This window comes from Python bivittatus, unplaced genomic scaffold (assembly GCF_059951505.1).
Source record: "Python bivittatus isolate LINGU-HERP-01145 unplaced genomic scaffold, Pbiv_v1 ctg000350_np1212, whole genome shotgun sequence".
Lineage (NCBI taxonomy): Eukaryota > Metazoa > Chordata > Lepidosauria > Squamata > Pythonidae > Python > Python bivittatus.
The window spans coordinates 41,402,002-41,425,981 of record NW_028277074.1 but is presented as its reverse complement, the minus strand read 5'-3'; the positions used below and the strand labels follow the sequence as shown (position 1 = coordinate 41,425,981).

At 36.5% G+C, this 23,980-nt stretch overlaps 1 protein-coding gene across 1 annotated transcript in view; it reads right to left on the bottom strand.

Annotated features, from left to right (window-relative positions):
• OCA2 (OCA2 melanosomal transmembrane protein) overlaps positions 1-23,980 on the bottom strand; it is a 155,863-nt gene that overhangs the window by 9,502 nt on the left and 122,381 nt on the right. The window contains exon 23 of the mRNA XM_088144465.1: positions 19,581-19,674. Within this exon, the coding sequence (XP_088000591.1) occupies positions 19,581-19,674 (94 nt within the window). The remainder of the gene's footprint in view (positions 1-19,580; positions 19,675-23,980) is intronic.

Below are 23,980 nucleotides of genomic sequence, written 5' to 3'. Positions count from 1 at the left end.
TGAATTGCATAGTGGTTTGTAAAAATGGAACTCCTGTTAGGATACACCCATTTTCACTAAATGATTTCAGATAAGAGCAGCATATGCATAGTATATCTGCCTTAATCCAAATGTCTCTCTTCTCTATCAGCCCTGGAATCTTGCCTTGACTAATACACTTGAAGATTCACTCCCTTAACAAACCAATAGACAGAATAGCTGATGGTAGCAGTTGCCTCCACATTTTCTTCCTCAGTCTAATCATTGTTTTGTTTGGTTTTTTTATCTCTCTCTTTGTTCTTATGAAATGAAATATTGCTGGAGGAAGGAAAAATGAAAAGGGATTTCATGATGTAGTTCATTCACTGTATATCAACATGACATTCATAGCTTAGATTTTTCATCACACATACACATGGTCTTATCTCTGTGGCTTCAGGGATTCTTCAAACAACTTTTGTAGATAACTCTCATATTTCTCAAGCAGCATCTAGAGTCTTGTTTAAAAAAGGTTGGTGATCCACAACCCTCGGGTTGTGTGTACCACTCCAGCACTCTCTTTGCAGCACCAACACCCAGTAGATCTGCTGGCAGACCTTCCCACCCTTTTTTAAAGTTATTATTTTAGGACTTTTGGAGAATTCAGTAGGCAAACCAGATGTCTTAAACAAGTTCTTTCACCCCTTAAAATCACCTCAAACTGCACAGTAGGTTTTACTAAAGACTCCAATTCCCACAGCATTCTTTGTATAAAGGAATAGTCTAACAGAAATAACAACACGATGTAAGTTAACTATATCTACAGATGCACAGTTCTAGGTTTATGCTATGGTTACGACTGAATTATACTTTTGCAGATGAATAAAAGAACTACATTGATATAAGCAGAAGATTTCTGTATATACTGTGTGTATGGCATACATACACCTATGCACATGTACAGATCAGCCACTGTAGATAAATCTTTATTTTATATATTTGTGCAGACTAAATTTGCTTACCTTCAAAATTTAATATTGTTATATTAAAGTCTATGGTGTGATTTTTATAGAAACATACCAGCGTATTATTTATATACAGTGTTTACCCACAAAGTTATAATTTTCATTTATGTGTGTCATATTGTTTCCCTTATTCACTTATTTCAGCATAACCTTTTTTGCGGAGTTTTTAGTGAGTACAACTCTTGATTTTAACTAATGTTTCTAGGAACAACAGTTTCTGCAATATTCCTGCCTATCAGGCAGATGGTCCAGTTGCTTTTTTCAAAAAGTACCATCATTATCTTTTGCAAATTATATTTAAACATTTTAACAGAGAACCTGTTGCCAACATTTAGTTACTGCAATCTTAATTTTGGATTATTATATGAAATGACCTGCTTAGATTGATGGCCTTTCCTCACATGCATCTAACCATGGTACAAATGTGTACTGACCACCCCTATAATCTGTCACATTCCTATGAGATTGCCTTCATCCCCACCTCAGCTACAAACAGACAGAGGTTTAAGTCACCTGTTCTGCTTCCATTTTCCAAGTAGAGTTCTCCCCTTAAAATGACAGCAAGTAGTTTAAAAGTGAGGATGATCTGCCACACTTCCCCATCCATGTTGGTGGTGGCACAGTGTACAGGGACCTGCACAGGGATGGGATGAGCCAGTCACCTACTGATCACTTCAAATTAGGCCCCCTCTCTTGTTTTCTGAGGCAGCCCTTGACACCCCACAAAACACACCTGATCTATGGGGTGCTTCACTGTGCATACAAACCCACTTATCAGCTGACTCAAGACCAGGTTTTAACAGATAAATGTACCCCTGTGTCTAGCCAACTGTCAAAACCATCCACAAATCACGACACATCTGTGACTGGTGGATGGATTTTTACAGATGGCTAGACCCAAGAGTTTAGCTGTCTGTTTTCCACTGATTAGTGATGGTGAGAAAGAGGAAAGGCAGCTTAACCCATTCTTTGCTTAATACGCCCCACACACTCTAAATCAGGACACCACATTCAGTAGCAATCCAGAACAAATGATATAAGTTAGAATGGGAATTGGTAGAAGAAACTGCAAATGCTATGTTGCCACCAGCTGTCTACTGACTCAAGGAAGCAGACTGCTTTAAGTAGTAGGAAAGGCTCTTAATAAAGACACATTACCAAAACTAGGACTTTAATTAACTTAGATACTTTTAAATCTCAGGACTACAGCTCTTCTTAAGGCTTCATATAATTCATATAATAAACTAACCATATATTCATCTTCTGAGAAGGAGTCTCATGCAAGGGCTATGATGTTTAAGGAGTATACCAAAGAAATCTAGATCTTTCTCACTGATCCTATTTGCTCCTGAAACTCTTTCCCAAAAATATACTAACTATCTCTGATCAGTGGAAGGAGCTGCATAAATTTAGCCTTAAGAAAAGCCAATTATTGAGTGGGTAGGGGTGATAATACTCTTCAAATACCTGAAATAATGTCATATAAAAGAAGTCAAGACTGGTTCTCTCTTTTCACAGAGAGAATTGAAATACTGGGTTTTAATACAGAAGACACATTGCCATTGAAGCTTAAAACCCGCTTATTCCTCAGAGTTAGAACAATTCAATAATGAATTTGGTTACTAAGTTGGTGGGCTTCCCGTCAATGTATCTGTTCAAATGAAGGCTAGCCAGCCATCTGTCTGAGATGTGCTGAACAGGGATTAGACTCAGTTGTCTCAATATCTCCTTTCAATTCTGTAATTCTGTTAGTCCATCCTACAATTCTACAATGAAAACATTGTCTTCAACAAGCAATTCAAATAATACTATCAAACATGAGAGCAAAATATTAGTGGAGAATAACAGACTGTGGAATAAACAAATGATTAGATAGAAGCAGGGCAGGTGAACAGCCCTACCTGCAATATACATTTGAATGTGAGATACTGCAATATAGGAGCATTTCTGCATACAAATCTCTCCAGAAGGAAAAGATTTCACAGGAACCAGCAAGAAATAAATGGACCTGAATACCGACACTACAATTTATTCAGCTATTGAACAATACTTGGACAACAGCCCAGGAAGACTATGCTTTAAACTTAAGCAACTCAGCCAATTTACTACTAAGAAGTTCAGCTGGGTCCATCAGCAGAGTCTATTTTCTCTTACACATGTTGCATCACCTTGTGGGCTGGGCCACAGCATGAAGCCAAGACAAAGTCAACTGCACATTTTCAACCTAGCAGAAAGAAAAAATGCAAGTGCCAGTAATAAAGAAGGAGGATGAAAGCTAATAAGCTTGGAAATGTTTTGTTGTTTGTGGTGATATTCTTACGGTTGATTCTGGCTTAAAAAATAATAAAGTATCGAGAACATAAAACAAAGTTCTTAACAACAAAAAAGTCCAGAATCCTAGCCAAACAAAACTACAGCAGCAATTCAGTTACTAAATAAGCTTTTAAAACATATGCCGAACTAAAGCAATTTCTCTTATTATTTCAGAGCTCATCCGATCCCAAAGTTGTTTGGGGGAAACATTTTGGTTCAGGTTCAAAACATAAACTGGTATTACGGAGAAGTTGTTTTAGGCCTCAGGGTTGTTTGCGTTTCCTAGTGCAAAGAGAGAAGAGGAAACTGTCATAATGGCTCCACAGAAATTATTAGCTTTATGAATCTTACTACTCCCAAATCTCTCCTGAGTGGCCTGGGTGCCAAAGTCTGTCAGCTGGAAACAATATACTGTATATTAAGATGCAGGATGGCAAGTTAAAGTAAGAAAAGCACATTTCATTTGCAGAAACATTAATCACTCTATTAGATCTTTTGAAGTGCACTTTCCTTCAAAACCAGCTTTGTTAGCAAGATGAATTAGCACTGTCACTGAATTAAGAAATAGGATCTCTTCCTTGCCAGATGGACTTTTTAAAATATGTTAGAGAACTTGACATCCAAACAGAAACAGAGCAAGACCAAAACACAACAAAACAAGCTGTGCATTCTCCATTGTGATATTAAGTATTTGAGGTGGAGCAGGCAATGCAAAGAAGCTTGAAAAGGTGGGGCCACCTGAACTGCCATTTTTGGAGCCAAGGAATGAAAGGTGTGTAAGCACCTGCAAGACTTAAGAAACCCATTTCACCCTTGCAGGCCTCTAAGATCAAAGGAAAAGGAGGGGGGAGAGTGAGGCTGGGGGGCATACTTTTGGTCCCATCCAATAAAAAGGATATCTGGGAAAAGATGGATTGATCCAGAGGCACAAAAAATACAGCTGGGAGATGCAAAAAGGATATGTGGGCCATAAGTGGCCCTAGCTGCATTTTTTAATTCTTGGATTTGTCCACCTTTTCCATGACTCCCATGGAATTTGCATGCTGATTAAGCTTTAGTGGCATACCTTTATGTACTGTACCAACTCAATGCAATCTTTCTGGATTATCAGTATTCTTTGACCCTTTCATTCTTGCTGAACCTGAGCCAGTGCTTGAAAATGATGGGTCGGCTATCTGTTCCATTTTCATAATCCTCAAACAAATACTCCCCGCTGCATTTGAACTGTCTTGAACTACTGGTTCTGCAGACATGCTGAAAATGGGATTTATTATCTAAGACAAACATAAAAGTGTTCTATTTATATTCTTCTGTAGAAGGGGGACTTGTGTCTTAGAAACAAATCCATAGCCATGAATAACTACAGCCCTGGCTGGAAGGGGATGTTGAAGAGAAGAAGGGAACAAGAGGCCATAGGTTCAAATGTTATAGTTTCATAACAATCAAAAGAACTCACAATGATTTATCTGCAGGTTTGGTAAGTTTTCAGCTCTGCAGGGACCCAAACAGAAGTACTGGGTATTAGATGTTTTGAAGCTTTGAATCAGATGGAATAAGGAACAACCGATGGAAAAAAGTGGGAAAGCTTAAGCACTCTTTTCTGTGCCTTCTCCAGTACAACTCATCTTCTTACAAAAGTACTTTATAAGGAAAATATGTTCATCAGGGTGTTGCTCTTAGACCCCAAGATTATTTGCCAGATAAAAACTGTAATAGGCCTGGAAATATTGCTCTGTTTGCAAACTATTGAATAACAAGTACTAAACTAATTTGAGAATACAAGAACCCAAATCAACTGAGTATCAGTGAGACCTGAAAAATAAATTTGAGTGGCAAATATATTTATTGTAACATATTAAATATCTTCACTTCCATATATATGAGGACTTCTAACAATACGACTTTGATTTTAATCTTGTTTAGCTTTTTTTTTTTTTTTTACTATTTCTGTCTTTATGATTACATTGAAATTCACAACTGAAATATATTCAGATTCATATCTGAAAATATATAACCACACTTTTATCTCCAGAAAATTGCTCCCATGTTATAAAAGTAGGAAACTAGCCAGGAACAGAAATGGATCTTTCTAGTTTCCTCTTTAATCTCTGTTTAAGAATCTCCCTTTCAACTTGAAACACATGTACCAAATTTAGAAAATGGTCTAGCTAAAAGAAAAGGCTCAAAATTCACAGTGAGAATATCTTTTAACAAAACATCTGTCCAAAGCATTATTCCTGGGCATCAAGAGGGCTTTTGATGCATCTACTATTACATGGCCATGTAATTAATCAAATGTATGACAGATTTGCAATCTGAACACATAGCTATATTTGGGCAAAAACAGATACTCTGTTTTGTACAACTTCTATATGGCATGCAACTTCATAAAGATATTGGCATATTTAAAATAAAGCTTTAATTTGTTTTCAGATAAATTTCTCTCACATCAAAAAGTTTTCAACTATTCTTAGCAGCTGCAGCTTGTTGTAAAATATGTATGGCTTAAAAAATAAACAAGGGCATCAGCTGTCAGGAGATACATCACACTTCCTCCTCCAACTCTGCAGGTACCCCATTCCCCCTCATCTGAAACTAAGAGAAAAGAAAGACATGCAGGCAGAGAGCTTAATAAAACATATACAGAGTGCTTCTTCTGAGACTCATCTGTGGAATGACATTATGGTTAAGCAGATCGTTAAAATCAATCAGGTGCATGAGTCATATCTCAAATTTTAATATGCAGGCAAAATAGTAAATGAATAAAAATGCATAAAACCATAAGAATCATGTACAGTAAAGTTAAAATAAAGGTAACAATCGTAACATTCCAGGCATTCAATCAGCGTGTTGGGCTCTGATCCTTATATAAAGAATGTCAGCCCATCAAGTTTGTCAAGATGAGGAAGCTCCACAGGATGACTAGAACTATACTTTATTGAGAAAGGCTATTGTAAGAGAACCTTCCAAAGTATTGTCGAAGGCTTTCATGCCCGGAATACGATGGCGGATGTGGGTCTTCCGGGCTGTGTGGCCGTGTTCTCTAAGTTTTGGTTCCTAACATTTCACCAGCATCTGTGATCAGCATCTTCAGAGGACAGGAGCTCAGACAGGAGCAGTTCTCTCCTCCTCCTCTCCTCCTCCTCTCATCCTGGGCACAGAGAGAACTGCTCCTGTCTGTGCTCCTGTCCTCTGAAGATGCCGGTCACAGATGCTGGCAAAACGTTAGGAACCAAAACTTCCAGAACATGGCCACACAGCCCGGAAGACCCACATCAGCCATTGAACTTTGCAAACATACCCGTGTTTTCCCTTCCCTGCCTCTTTTACCCCAGGGAGTCAGGAAGGAGTCAGTCTGAGTTCCTTCCTAATATTTTCCCTGTTTCTTGAGCTCAAAGCATGGTTTTGCACACGTTGTTTTTCTAAGTTTCTGAATTGTTTCTCCAAGATTATCTCCATGACTCTCCACAAGAATGAAATTCAGGTCATCCTGGCTCAGAGCCATGGAGTGTACCTTTTATAATTATTTTGGCAATTTGATCTCTAGTTCCTCTGCCTCTTTGAAACCCAGCTTGTACATCCAGTAGTTTTCGGTGCACATACTGCTGAAGCCTAGCTTGTAGGATTTTGAGCATAACCTTGCTAGCATGTGAAATGAGTGCAATTGTGCGGTAGTTTGAGCATTCTTTGGCATTGCCCTTCTTTGGAATTAGAACGTAAACTGACCTTTTCCAATCCCATGGCCACTGTTGAGTTTTCCAAATTTGTTGACATATTAAGTGCAGCACTTTAACAGCATCATCTTTTAGTATTTTAAATAGCCCAGCTGGAATACTGTGATTTCCATTAGCTTTGTCGTTAGTAATGCTTCCTAAGGCCCACTTGCTTTCACTCTCTAGGATGTCTGGCTCAAGGTCAGTGACCACACTAGCATGGACATCAGGGACATTAAGATCTTTCTTGTATAGTTCTTCTGTGTATTCTTGCCACCTCTTCTTAATCTCTTCTGCTTCTGTTAAGTCCCTGCCTTTTTTGTCTTTTATCATGCCCATCTTTGTACAAAATGTTCCCTTGATATCTCCAATTTTCTTGAAGAGATCTCTAGTCTTCCCCATTCTATTGTTTTCCTCAATTTCTTTACATTGTTCATTTAAGAAAGCCTTCTTATCTCTCCTTGCTATTCTCTGGAAATCTGCAGTTGTTTATATCTTTCCCTTTCACCCATGCTTTTCCCATTCCTTCTTTCCACAGCTATTTGTAAAGCCTCATCAGACAGCCACTTTGCTTTCTTGCATTTCTTTTTCTTTGGGATGGTTTTAGTTGCTGCCTCCTGCACAATGTTACGAAACTCCGAACTACGAACCATAGTTCTTCAGGCACTCCATCTACCAAATCTAATCCCCTAAATCTATTCATCACCTTCACTGTGTACTCACAAGGAATATGATCTAAGTCATACCTGAGTGGTCTAGTGGCTTTCCCTACGTTCTTCAATTTAAGCCTAAATTTTGCAATAAGAAGCTCATGATTTGAGCCACAGTCAGCTCCGGGTCTTGTTTTTACTAACTGTATAGAGCTTCTCCATCTTTGGCTGCAAAATCATAATCAATCTGGTTTCAGTATTGACCATCTAGTGATGTCCATGTGTAGAGTCGTCTCTTGTGTTGTTGTAAAAGAGTGTTTGCTATGACCAGCTTGTTCTCTTGACAGAACTCTATTAGCCTTTGCCCTGCTTCATTTTGTACTCCAAGGCCAAACTTGCCTGTTATTCCAATTACTCCTTGACTTCCTACTTTAGCATTCCAATCTCCTATGATGAAAAGGACATCTTTTTTTGGTGCTAGTTCTAGAAGGTGTTGTAGGTCTTCATAGAACCGGTCAACCTCAGCTTCTTCAGTATCAGTGATTGGGGCATAGACTTGGATTACTGTGATGTTGAATGGTTTGCCTTGGATTCGCACTGAGATTATTCTGTCATTTTTGAATTGCTCATAATGTATTATAGCAATTCTACAAACTCTAGATGGCTACAGAACAAAGTTCACATACTTTCTTCCCATATATTTAAGTATGAAATCTGAAAAATACCTATATAGCATGGCAGGGTGGATAACACTGCACAACATAATTAAAGGAGAACGAGACTTCATTGCAACAATTGCTTTAAAGGGGTTTTTAATAAACTCCAAATGAAACATGAATCAGCAGTGGGATGCAATCCAAATCATAAAATGTAATAGCACTATTACATATTCTGTTTCATTTAGAACTAATATTTATCTAATACAGATATGAGGATCTTCAAAAATAAGGATCTTAATTTTTCAGCCTGCTTTGGAAGTATGTATTTTTCTTTTGTATCTGGCATTAGCTTCTGAAGTTATTTGGAAAAACCAAAGAACAAATAACAAGATTAGATAGTGATGAGCAGGGATTGCCCTTACTTTTCAAAACTCTATGCAGCAGCCAAGGGAACACTTTCCAGTTTTGTTTAGTATTTTAAAACCCTGATACACTTGCTAACAGCAGTACTTGGCTCTTTGGAGAGAAATAGTTTTCCCTTCTCTAGTGTTTTGGGACAGAATGCATGACAAAGTGACAAATGCACTCACTTGAGATCCAGTCAAATAGTCCTGTGATGAGGTCACAATATGAGCAATGTGAGTAGATCTGCCTCTCCGTAATTGGGCTATGAAAACGGATGATACATGCAGAGAAACTAACTGCATGGTAGATATATTCAGTCCGAATATGGAGGCCAGCCTGACATGACAAACCATTTGACAGAGAAAGTAAGGGGTCCTTGTTCTGTATATGTTTCATTAGCAGAGGCTAGATGTTATTTATCAGAATAATATAGTAATGGATTTCTCCATCACCAGGTAGCTGGACTATTGATGTCCTTCCAACAATAGTAGCCTACTAATTGGAATATCCATGTCAATTTATTTCACATATTGGATTGTATCCACCCTTTAGCCAAAGATGCCCTGGAAAGGAATCCAAAGGATGGAAATTTCAAGCAACTGTGCCTTCTCTCCTTGCACTCCCTTCCACAGGCCTTCTCCAAAGAAATAGGGAATCCTCTAGAACAGATATGGAGATTTACAGCAGACTATAGAAAGAAACCAAATAACTAAACATTGCCCTCATCCTATAAAATATTTAAAAGTAATTGTGCTTTGCAATTATCTTTAAATATTTTATAACCCAAAGTAAGGGGTATAAAAGAAACATAAGGAAACTGGAAATGCTGCTGTTGCTGACCTAAATACAATACAGTATATAAAGAATTATTAGCATAGGATAGTGAAGATGTTCAATCTTCACAGGAATTCTTATGAAATGTAGATACAAAGAATTTGGAAATCACTGCCCCAAATTATTAGCTTCTACAGTTACGAATCAAAGAAACCTTGGAATATATAATTAACAAGAATCTTTGTCTAAGGAAAAATACATGCAAAATGCACTTGTAGAATAGTCTTTCTCTACTTATAGATCTAACAATACTGAAGATAATGAGATCAGAAACTCATCAGATGAAATAAGAAGTATTATAAATCAGTTTAAAATGGTAATGCTATAGATGTAAATAGTTTTAGATCTGAATATTACAAAGATTGTTTTTTAAAAAATAACACATCTACATAATATTGTAGTATTACCACGTTCCTGTCTCTCGCTAACAAATCCAACTTCTGATTATTCCTAAACCCAATAAACATTTTCAACATATGTCATCATATCAGCCTATAGTACTGTAAATCAGTTTAAAATGAAGTAAATATAATAGATTCGATCAGAAAGTACTAAATATAATGCACCAAAATAAAGATGCCAGAATTACCCCACGGCTGTTCTGTTATCTTCAAATGTCTTTAAAGTATTTGATAGAGTGGAAAGTTGTTGTTTTTTAATTGGAAATGGGATTTGGACACTTCATCAGCATAATTAATCAGTTATATTCAACAGCACCAACAGTAATTAGCACTAATGGATTAAATGTGGATGTCTTTCAAATAAATAGAGCCAGCAAAGATGCCCGCTCTCATTATGTATTTGATTTCATTATATATGTTTTAGCACAGAAAATTAGGAAGACATGAATACTGAAGGAGTTAATATAAAACAAAAATCAGTAATAAACATATTTGCAGATGATATGCTCATTTCCTTAACCATCCAAATACAAATATATCTTAATTGCAATTTTAATTAAGTTCCATGAAGTAATATGTTTACAAGTTAGCTTTGATATATCTTCCACTGTGTTAATTAACATCCACAAACTCTCATGGAAAGTAACAGCTTGAAAAGTAACATAGTTTCATATTGATTCACACAGATGTAGATATTTAAAAGGACTACAAAGCATTTGCCAACTAAAAAATATACTTATGACTCTGTTCTGAAAGTCTTTTATCATACTTGCTCAGTCCAACAGCTGCAGTTAAAATAATTACTTTCCTTATAATCTTATTTTCTGTTTCTTATATCTCATTATATTGCCCATTTCTTGGTTTCATACATGACAAAAATGTTTTGATTTATACACAGGTGTTTAAAAAACCTCTATGATTAAACACAATGGAGGTTTAGAAAAACTGAAACAATCCAAGCTTTTCAACTAAGACAATTAATTTAAAACATCAGCAAATCAAATAATGTTCAGTGACTACATACTGAATAAGCATTGAATTTCCTGCTGGTTAGGATAGTACCATTCTTTCCTGACAGCACAGAGTATCATACTGTCTCAAATCCATGTTTACAATTTTTTTCTGAAATTTGGAAAATATGGAAGCAACTTTTCATTCCTGATCTGTACCTTGATCCTTTCCTTTTTAAGCAAAAGGATATATTTGTTCAACACAGAAATGGGAAGATAAAGGATTTTACAGAATTACAGATTTAATTACAAATGGAAACTCACTTAGTACTGAATATCTAACAAAAGATATGGTCACAATCAGGTATTAACCTAGTTTCAGATGAATCAAGATCAACCACTGCTTCTCTATTTACATAGAATATTTTGTGAAAACGTTTTCCTTTTTTAGTTTGTACATCATAGAAAGATCAATCATTCCTTTGTCAAAATAACTGACCATCAATTAAAACATCAACAATTAATAGAATACGGTATTTAAAATATTTAAATATTTAATTTAAACAATATACATTATTTAATCACAAATGTATCTTATCAATGTTATATTACATTACATTATAATATATTATATTGTTTATTATATTACTCCTATATTATACATGACACATTATCTTGAAACTAAAAAAAATAGGATCATGATTAGTTATCATCAAGTTAGATTTTGACTAATCTCCTTCAAACTCTTTGTAACACAAAATTCCTTTAAACTATTTCAGCAAGCTATCAGGGATTGATCATTAAAATATTCCATAGGCAGTATTACACTTCACTCAAATTATAAAACGTTTATTGTAGTTGTTTAGAATGTGTTGGCAGATTGACAGTCTGTGAATACAATTTTAGCCAGATATGTATCCATTTAATTGTAATTAGACCACACTTAGTTACCTTTTAGGCATAATGTCATGCAGTACTTTGTCAAATGCTTTGCTGAAATCAAGATATATGATGTCTATAGCATTCTAACAATTTGCTAATGGTGTTACCTAATTTAAAAGAAGAACTAATGCTAGTCAGGTAAAACTGTCCTTGACAAACCTTTGCTAACTTCTGATAGTCACCACATTGTTCTGAAGGTGCTTACAGATTGCTTTATGATCTGTTCTAGAATTTTCCCAGGTATCAGTATCAGCATTCAAAATGTTATTTAATGAGAAAGCAGCAGATGTAGTGAGAAGATTTCACTAAGACACTAGAAAACAACTTTCAAGAATATACCACTAACTTGTTTTGAAGTTTACATTTGGTGCAGTATCAACCCAAGATTAAAATTCCTTCTTTTAACAGCCATCTTTTATGGCTGCAAATATGAATTTGCCAGTCACATGGGAACCACTAGGAAGAGGAAGTGATAAGCAGGCATTTAGATGAATTAATCTCATCTTTATTTGTCATAATTTGATCTTCACCTTAACCTACATTGGGCTGAGATATGAAGCTGCTCTCCCCAACCTGGCCCTTGCAAAGGACTGCTGTTTTTGAATCATGAATCCTTTCTTCCTGCCTACCACAATGCCAGATCTAGCCCAATGCCTGCAGTACCTCAAGATGTGATCCACACAAATTGTTCAACCCATAGCGAACTTGCCATTCCTGCAACCAATATGAAAGGGCTTTTTGAATACCATGTAGCCACAGGTTATGCTTCAGTTTGAGAGGTGTCTTTTGTCATTCCAGAAGATGGCAACCAATTACTTAAATAATATTCAAGGATACTTTATAGTCTAGTCCACAACACAGTATGCCACAACCTTGATTTTTCTGCATGCCTGCATCCTGAGATTTCTGGAGTTGTTCTGGACTTTCCAGGCACATAAATTTGACTATATGATATATAGAACTGGGATCTCCTCTCAAAGTCAGAAGTCTGCCTGGGTAAGAGTCTGACTATTGCCTGATTGCTGCACCAAAATAGTGCCTGATTGCTCTTGAAATGTGTATTCTCCATGCTCATCACCACCAGGATAGAAAAATGCAATGAGTCAAAGGCAATATCTGAGTCAGCCCAATGTCCCACCCAGTATTTTGCACACCAGCACTCCTAGAAATAAACACCCAACCCAAGACCATAAAAGTACTATTTCTTTTAACTCTGAAACTGAGATCAACTATTATGTCACAGTATCTCTGAAAACCAGCCTCTGACCCCAGACATCCCTGCCACCTTGACAGTTTTACTGAAATATTCCATAATAGTCAGCCATATCTGAAGGTCTTCCTTCATGCCATGATAATTCTTATGTATCTTAGCATCATGGTGCCCTGGCTAGTCTGGGACAGAAAGTTGAACTTTGGATGAATCACAGCACAGGAAGCTTAGGTGGCTGAATAGGATCTGGAGTTTGTTCAGGGTATATTTACTGACAGTAAAAGCTGTCAGCATAAGCAGGACACACTAGCTACTGAAACCAGGAAGATTGCTAGGGAATTACGTATGTTGGGTGGTCAGACATGCCCAGCTTTTCCATAAAGCTTGCAACCAAGTTAATATGCCACATGACCAACCTGTAGGAATCACCTAGATAGCAAGTAATGTCCAGGAAATCCATTCTTTCTTTTCTTGTCCTCTCTAGGAATATGCTTAATGTGTCAAAAGCAATGCATCTTCCTGAACAGCCCATATCCTTTTGAATTTAAAATCCAAGAGATTGAAATCCTCTAGATAAATAGCCAAGAATATCAACTGTGTGTTGCCCCAAGGTCCTTAGTCCTTCATTCATGTACCAATTTAATAGGATGATCTAGTCACACATATACTGAATGGTTGGGGAATAGCATTATTTACCGAACCTCCTTTTAGGTTTAACTTGACAATGGATTAACTTGAATCTGAATAGATATTATTATTTTCTAAAACTGGCGTATTAACTGTTTACTATATTAATTCCCAACTTTAGGTCATTCAAGCAGAATGTAATCTCTTGCCTTCAGTGGTGAGAAAAAGAAGAATTTTCCATTTATATTAGAGTTTGTCTTTGCATTTGTGGGGAGGTTGAATCTAAAGAACATATCCTAAACTCTGTATATCTAAAAATGTACAACATGTTATCATTGCCTCATTTCTAAAGCCCTCCCAGTGTTATCAAGATACATTACAACAACTTTTTTGCTTGCCAGTTCAGTTCTGAATGGACAGACAGATTGAGGTAGCCAAATTCTGTGAAGTGGCTTATAGTTTCAGAGAAGAAAACATTATTGCTGTTTCTTGACAGGTGTAAAAGTACTACTTTATTTTAACTTTGAAACTGAGATCAATCTGTTATGTGATTTGGGTTTGGGAGTTATTTTATGTTAATTTGAATCACCTTCTGTATGTGATTATACAGTGCAGCATGTATCTGAATTATAATTGACCAAAATAAACAGAGCCATCTGGCAGGGAGGAGAGTCATATAATGAAAGCAGGGTTGTGCCATTGCAATGCAAATGCCATCCCTTTCTTACATGCATCATGCTATCACACATGCAAATGAAAATGATGGAACTTGCACCACAAAGATTTAATGCCACTTTGGGCCTTTTGATCCTGGAAACACCTCTGAATATCACATGACTAACCAACTAGAACTTGGCTGGGGCCTATTGAGGAGTGACCACAGGAAGAATACTCCCAAATTAAGTAGGGACAGATTCATGGGTGGTTCTGCCATTCTTACAAAAGCATTTCCTTCTTCTGGCTTTTCTGCTACTGATTTTTAATTATATGCATTGTGTATTGTGTAGGATATTTGAAAAACAGTTGTAAATCCCCCATATTAGATAAGGCTTCCTACTGGATAGGGTAGAATTATAGTAGTGGGCTGAAGGGTGTGAGATGCAAACAAGCTCTGATCACTAGTGCCCAAATCCCACAGTTGGCAGCTGACTGGGTTAGGGTGATAGTTGCACCTTCTTTTTTTGCTGATTACTACCAGTGCAATAAGAGTATTTTTGTCCAATTGGCACAATCCTGGTCATCCTTGCAAGCTGACCTATGACACTTCTGGCAGTCTTTCCTGTTGCCCCAGCTGACCTTTAACTCTCTCTCCACACTCCACATCTTCAGCATCCATGGCCTGTTGAGGAGCAAGTCCCAATGATCAGCAGTATTCTATCTGGTATACAATGCTGATTGAGAAATGCTATGAATGATTAGATCTAGTTTCTGATTCCTTCTAAATACACCTGTTGGTTCTTGGAATCCTCTCATCTTGCTTCTCTTCTTGCAGATCTTTCATTACCAGACTAGATAACATCATCAGCGCATGAGGGAGTGCAGTTTGCTGGCCGTATATATGAGGTAAACTTGTCCTGCCAACTGTGATTGGTTTTTTTTCCCTTGATTGCTCTTTGAATAGGTTATTATTTCTTCCTTGATTGTTCCTGTTTATCTGGGTGTTAGTTAATAGGTGTGTGAGGATATGTTTTGGGCTACTTGCCCTTTTCTTTGACCTTAAGCTGCTTCCTTTTTTGAATGGTTTATATATGGAACTTATATCAACATGGCTGTTAATGAATGGCTGATTTGTCACAGGGCCAAGCCTCTAGGAATTTATAAACCCCGTTTTAGATATAAGATTCTCTACTGGACAGGATATTATCCACTATTACATAAATAGGGGAGTAATAAATTATTCTCAAAGCAATAACACAACATATCACATTCAATCTATATGTGTCCATCAAGAAATTAAAAATAATGCAGTAATTGCAGTATTAATTAAATACAAAATGTCACTCAAGTTACTTAAGTTTTCTCCTAAAAATAAGGAATAATCATCACAGTGTTATAATTCAATGCAAAATAACTCAGTTCTCTTCAGTGTATTCCCTCATTTAAAATGTAATGTCATTGTTCAGTTTAGGGGGAAAAGGCCATACCTATAATTCAAGAAAAAGACAGTATATAACAGTAGCTCATGTCACAGTAATCTAATCAAGAGGCATCAAGTGGTGAGTTTCTGTGAATAGAGGTTATTTCTTCTCCTACACAGGGTGGAGGCTACATCTCTTTTTTACAGTCTTCCCTTCAACGTTGGTTCTGGAGAAGATTTTAAGGACATGTGAAGGACTGGACAAAGGAAGAGAACAAGTCTGCCCCAACAGCTTCTTTGCATCCTATTAGATTCAACCCTCTGTTATTAAAGACCAGCACAAGATTATTTAAAATATTTCTTCTTTTTGGGGGATGGGGGCGGAGGTTACTCAAGGATTATTTTTTGTTTATCTAACAAGTAACTAAAGAATGAAACACTGAAAAGGTGATTTGGTACATTATATACCATAGTACAACTTATAGAAAGAGAATATCTAAATAAGGCTATATCTATATGTTACACAATATATTAAACCTGATAAATAAATGACTTGAATTTTTTTTAAAAAATCTGATGGTTGTTATAGCAACAAGAGGATTGAGGGGAAAATATCTATTGTTAACCACAAAAGGTTTTCATACACATTACTACAGCTTGTAACAGCCTTTATATAAAGTGACATCAAAATATTACTAGGTACTGGTTTTCTAGATGGGGATTTTTTTAGAAGTAGAATATGCTGTAACAGTGAATGCATTAGATCAATGTTTAAAACAACTTTATAACAACTGTTCACTGATGATTTTTGAGTCTGAATGAATGAATGAAATGCTATTATTTAAGGCATCAATCAATAAGAAAATAATCTGAAAATTGTGCTCATAACTCATGGGGAATCTTGAACATTAATCCAAATTCTGCAAAGTAAAAATCTAGCATTTATCTGTAGTTGAGTGCAAATTGCCCTTTGTAAGAGATTTTTTTCCCTCTATCCTATGTAGTTAATCAATTTTTATAACTTTGAAATCTGTGCCTTGTGGAGGAAGAACAGGTTAAAGAATGTATGATAAAGTGGGCTGAGAATTTTGGTTGTAACATACAGATGGACCAATGGGAAAATATGTGGTTAAAAGGATTGAAGTTTACATTATGTTATGATCTTAAGGAGAATTTTTATAAAATGATGTATTGTTAATACATGATGCCAGAGAAATTATCAAGAATGTATAAAGGTATTTCAAATGTATGTTGGAAATGTGAACAACATGGAGGAACATTTTATCATGCTTGATGGACATGTAAAAAAGCTAAAAAAAATTGGATTCAAATACATGCATTTTAAAAATTAATATTCAATTGAAGCCAGAACTTTTCCTTTTAGGATTGATGGGTAAACAGTTAAAAAAGAGCCATGGAAGATTATTTCAATATATGATTATTGTGGCGAGATTATTATATGCACAAAGATGGAAAGGTTCGGCATTACCCACCATGGAGGAATGGTTGGTGAAATTGACAGAACTTGCTGAGATAGACAAATTGACTTCTCTGATTAAAGAAAAGTCGTTACTGACATTCATCAATGACTGGAAACCCCTTATGGACTTTCTTTTGGAGAAAGAAAATGACTGTGATTTATGCTTTCGATGATTAGAAACAATAGGCTATAGAAAGAAGGGAATTATGATAAAATTGAAGAGAGTGGTTTGATTATATGTATAACTACTGAGAGGCATATCAGAAGCCATTTCTTTATATATGCTTTCTGGGTTTTTTATTTTCTTTTTCTTTTTGCTATCTTCTTTTCTCTCTGTTTATTTTTTTCCTTTCTCTTTTTTTCATACTTATTTTTATATACTTTTCTTTGAATATATTTCTTATAATCTTTGTAAAAATTTTTTAATAAAATTATTATTTTTAAAAAAAGAAATCTGTGCCTTGTGGTGCATGCTGTTAAGACAATAAGTTATTGCAATTATATGCATACTTACTAAGCATATAGATTATGACATTAAATATTAAACTCTGCTAAGCACTATCACTTACACCTGAATGAAAGTTAATTAACATTGTGAAGAGAATTGTCTAGGTTAGAATCAGTCAAATTTTTTATCTTCTCCTTGTAGAATATGTGCAAGAGTGATAACATTTTCTAAATACTAAATCTGGGATTTAGACTGACAAGCAAAAGTGTTCTCCACCCACCTTCAAGTTACCTGCAAGCTCTAGTAGCGTAAAATGTGCCAACCTCATTGCCAAGCCCCTATCCTGCCTCTTTTGTTTCTGTTCCAGCTTGTTGACGAATGATAGTGTCTTGATTTATTGAGTTATTGATAGCTAAAACTATTAGTGGATCCCTCTGGCTTTGTTTCCATCCTTCTCATCTCCAGTCACCACCAATCAGCAAGAAAAGATCCACAAACTACCAATACAAGGATTAGGTAGGCACTTCACTCTAGCTCATATCAATAAATTAAAATAAATAAAGTGTTCTGCTTAATACATAGGCAGTCATTTTGTTGGTGACAAATGGGATGATTAAGGAAGCCTTCCAGAAAAAAAAGACCATCCAGGAATTTCAGAACACATAGATGTCGGTACTCTTAGGATGTGATTAAGCAGGAAGATACCCAGGGGCTGGGGAGATATGGGGTTTTGCTCAAGGCTATGTGTCCAGCTGAACTCAGATGCTCCCATAGATGTCTACCATTTGAGGCCAAACCCAGTGTCTCCCCACCATACACACACACTCATATACAGACTTGATTGGAGACTGTAGCAGTGATAACGTATCTGAATTTTTTTAAATCCAGATGACCAACAGAAGGCAGTAAGTTGTTCTGCCTTCAAAAGAGCACTGAATTTGTTGTCAGAGTAACCCCTCCATACCCCATTTTTGTGTAAGCAGGCTCTCCCATTTTATTGTGCACCTTCCCCTCCCACAAGTCATCTATTGGGTGGGCTGGGGGAGACTGCTACATACAATAGTGGTAACCAATACCCAGCAGCTACTTCCATCCAGTGGGAGAAGAGAAAAATGGTGCCAAAGAAGAGTGCCCAAGACCCAAAGGCAGGAGGTATTCCCACCCCATATGAATTGACTGTCCAGACTGCCCTGCCCTCAGCCAGGTGCATGAGATGTTTCACCCTTTGAATCTGCCATCAGTTGCTGCTGGCTGAAGACAGGAAATGCTGCAGCCAGCTTTGGTCTGTCTCACTGGGGATGAGATGGGGGCTTATTTGTGTCATGGTTAGAAGCAAGTGCAGACAGGCTATTATTCAGGTTTAAAGGAATTCATTGAACTATTGGACATTAGTTAGGATTTAAGCCCCACTGATTTCAGGAAATCTATACATGCAAAGTCTAGATACAACTCAGAAGCATTTCAATAAATGCAGATCTATTACATATTTCTCAAATCAGTAATTACAGTACATGCATTTCTTTAGCAGTTGGGCTATAGGAATGGTAATTCCTAAAACCATTTATAAACATTACTTGTTATAATGTGATTGAATTGTGCTTAAAAGATGAATATAAATGTGCCTGTGTCTATCAGATTTTTTTCTCCTTCCTCAAATCATCAGAGTTTAATCTGAATGTGTAACATGAATGCTCCAACTTGTTAAGGCAATAATCAACAAAAGGCATTATTTTTGCCATTGAAATGGAGTCCCACTTAATTAACTCTGTTTGTTACACTGTTAATTATGTGGAGTTTCTGCTTCATCATCTTGATGTTTTAAAAAAGTGAATTATCTCTAAAATACAGTGAAATTCAAAACTAGATAAGTGTCAGATCTAAAACGTACCTGAAAAATTCCATGAAAGAGAAGCCATAGCCATGCTGCTCTGCAATTCCTGCACAAACAACATTTGCAGATGCTCCAATCAATGTCCCATTACCTGCAATTCAATAAATAACAAGTAAAGATCCAGCAGATATTTGGGGTCTTTATCTATTGATTTTGCCACTCAGATCAGCTTGCAGACTAAATGTAAATGGGGAAAGGAGAGTCATCATTTCACATTCACCTAAAAAGAAACTGACAGAACAATAACTTCCCTGCCTATAAACAGTTGCACCTTCACAAAGGCAGCCTGTCTTTGTCCTCCTATTGTGAATGAGACAAGAGACAGCGAGAGAGAAACCATGGCACTGTGTTAATATGACACATTCAGAGCAATTTGCTGATTATTTCTTTTGAACTCAGAAAGGTAACAGTAAGATAAAATGAAATGCATAGGAAGAGACATCATTGTTTGACTATTGACTGATGGAACAATGGAAACAGAAGGGGGTTCTTCATTTCCCCAGAAAGTTATGTAACAGTAGTATAATGAGCATCTTTAAAATATACAATGACTTTTAAAACTACAAACACACACATGCGTGTACACATACACATGGGAATCAGGAATTCCCCCTTCTGCCACAAAACAAAAAACCAGCTATATGCTGCAAATTTAATGTATTGCAATGTTTAATAGCTTCCTTGCTTTGTTGGGTTCAGGACATGAAGCATTCTCTTGGGGAAAATACATAATGTAAAATCATGGAATTTCTAAAGAAGTTTTTAAAAATATATGCATGTACCTACATTGGTGAAAGATGTATTTCCAAATTAGTGAAAAATAACAATTTTCCATCTCTAAACTTCTGATGAGCTGCATATGGATACTATTTCATTTTTTATAATTAGTTGCCATAGACTGAGCATAATGAAATCTGCATTAAGGGGCATGCCATGATTTTGAGGACAAGAAACTTGCAGGGGTCTCTGTCGTGATGCATGCAAAAAGGGTGGGGCTTCAATAGCATGGTTGTGGCCATCATCCTGACTTTTTTGACACCCTCCCTGTGGACATCCCTGGAAACATGGGAATTAGCATAAATCCCATCAAATAGCTAGAAACGGATGGTAATTTGGAATTCAAAATAAGCTACAAATAAGTAGAAAAACCCTGTCTCCTATAGATCTATTTCCTCCCATACACCTCTCAGAGGGAGGAAACCCAAAGTACCACCTCTCCAGTTGAATACACAAGATGGACAGATTCGCTTTGCAGGAGATCCCCATTGCTGATGTAATTTCCGCTAGGTCTGCAAAGGTATCATAACACATATGATGTCACTTTCCTCCTTTGTCTCATGGGCACCCACGAATGGAGACATTCCACCCTTCTGACTTCACTTCTTGATCAAGGTATGTGAACAAATGGCAACCATTCTTTACTGAAATTTGTTTGCTTACCTGGGAGAACTGAAGTGGTAAGGGCAACAAAGATATGAAGAAAGATGGATAAAAGTATAGAGTTCATACATATTTGTCCTGGCTTATAATCAATGATGACTCTCAACAAACATCACTTAAGTAAAATTTGATAGTTACATTTGGACTGCATCACTAATGAAATATGGCATTGTTATTTTTTTGTAATTAAAACATTTCACATAAGTTGTTTTAAAAAATGAAATTGAACATCAATAGAAAATACAGCATAGTGCTGACATTTATTGGGGCCAAAACAGAAACAGCAACAATGGCCATCATTTTGAATTCTTTGACATCTCCCTGTAAATGCCCTTCTGTCTGTTTTAGTCTAGCAAGTTGTCACAGTTACAACTTGTGCATAGCCACTATTTGTAGAACAGCATAAAGGTACATTAAAGAGCTAACAGTTGTAAGTTCAATATTGTTCTTATAAATTACAGATAAGCCCTGATCCTTTGTAGAATTGCTTGCTTCACTAGTAGCATTTGATGAAATATACATTTACAAACTAAAAACTCAGCCAGTTAAACACTGAGATACAATCTATCCAATAGGACAAATTTTCAGAGGGATTAAACTTCATTGCAAAATTTATCCCTTCTTGATTCAGGTTCTACTTCATCTAGCTCCAGGTAATTGTTTCAAGGGTATATTGAGTGGAAAAATAGGCCTTCCATTTCTCATCCCAGTAAGAGTCATGGGGCTTTGTTACATTATTTTCCCCCTAAATACATTTTTTAGAGGCCAATTAGAAAGGCATTCAGGACAGGAAAAATCTCTTAGACTTAGACTTAGTCCATGGCATACAGCAGCTCAGTAAATGAAGGTCTTCCCATTAGGACATGTCGTAAGTTATCATATGGTAACAAGTTACCATGCTTGGAAGTAGGTATCAGCACTGAGAATAAGGCTGCTCTCTCAAACATTTCATATTGCTAAGATGGAAGATTCAGTAGGTAGAGCCATATCCATACAAAGTTAACAACATTTACTTGTTAAACAAGATGGAGGGAAGACAGAAAATCTGTATAGGAAGGTACTGTCAGTCCTCTGAGATGGACCAAGTCACGAAACAGATATTGCATGAACTACTGGAACTCTATCATTATCGGGAATCTTGAAAGGCTGGCCGGCTTTCTTTTTCTTTCTTTCTTTCTTTCTTTCTTTCTTTCTTTCTTTCTTTCTTTCTTTCTTTCTTTCTTTCTTTCTTTCTTCCTTCCTTCCTTCCTTCCTTCCTTCCTTCCTTCCTTTCTCTCTCTTTCTCTCTCTCTCTCTCTCTCTTCTTTCATATACTAAAGAGAATCGAGGCAGGACAATCTTGAGTTTTTTCTCACCCCCTCCTATCTATCTGGGCTAAGCTAATGGTCACTGGATTCTTTCTTCAATATCATTTCTGTACTTCTCTGCAAGTATAATGAAGAATAGGCTGTGGAAGGTAAAATAAGGTAACCCATTGCATATATAGAATCTTTAAATGAAAATATGTAATTGTAATTTAGAATTAATGCTGAGAGATAATGGCTTGCCTACTGGAATTTGGTTGATTTGTAACTATTGTGACATTTGAACCAGAAACTTTACCGTTTAAAACATATTTATTTATTTATACAATTTATATAGCCACCCATCTCACAAACAAGCAGCTCTGGGCAGCATACAACAGATTTACATCACAACACAACTTCCAGAACTATGAGAGAAGTCTGATTGTTTGGAAAATTTATAGCAATTACAAACCAATCTGCAGTTATAATTTTCTTATGTAAAGAATCTGATACCATTTTTTTCTGACTGAGATACTATATCCGGACTGTAAAACTCAATATGACTACTAGATAACAGCAGGAAGTTACAGGAACTCTAACTCTGCTGCCATGTAATGGACATCTGAATTTCTACAGACCAGTTATGATGGCCTTAGTGTAGGAGAGAACTTGTTACTTTCCTGTAAGTGTGACTCCTTGAGTGATTGCCCATGAATTCACACATATGCTTTGAAGACTACTCAGTAGCCGAGTTGGAATGTTTCAGAGCCTAGGGTTTTCACTGGGATACCTGCCTTTCAATAGCAGGCCATACCTACAGGCAAGACTGCCTACTATTCCTCTTAGTTATGAAGACTGACACATCACTCCAAAAGCTAGATGGGCTAAACTCAAACCCAAGAAGGAAAAGAGGTATATTGTGTGAGTTCACAAGTAACCATTGGAAGTATAATTAAATGTGTTACAAGTGGATAAGCAGTTCTTCTTCAATGTGGTCCCTATGATTCACACAAACAGATGTGTAGCAAGTTAATACACTTGGAAGTAGATGCATCATCATATCAATATTCAGGTAAGATTGCTCTGTCAGACGCTGCATATTGCCAAGATAAAAGAGATATAAAATGTGGAGAGCTAGAATGAAGCATTAGCTCAACTGATATTATGTCCCTCTGACAACATGCAAAAGTAACCACATGATATGGTTACTTGATTGTGACTACTTTGCTCATCACTGAGGTAAGATCAGAATGCTCTTTCAGGACCCAGAGAATGAGTGCAAGGGATGGAGTCTTCCCAAAAGTTGCAGAATCAATACCACTTCTCATCAGACATCAAACATATCAAGGGATTTTTCAGGATCTGCAAATGCAGAGAGAACTACATTTTGCCACAAATGAAATTTAGATAAAATAACTCAGTATAGAATTGTCCTATCCCCATGCAATTTTCAACTTCCGAACTTTCCAGCATAAAACATTGCATGTCTAATGACGAATCAGGGGTTAGAAAGGCAGTCTTCCAGAATAGTAATGGGAAAGGGTAAATTGACATTTCAGGACCAGCATAGTACTGGACCAAAGACTGAGAAAGAGGGGACTAAGGAGGAAAACAACTTAGTAAGTCTTTCTGGTAAATAAAATCATTATTATGGTCATACACGAATCCCAA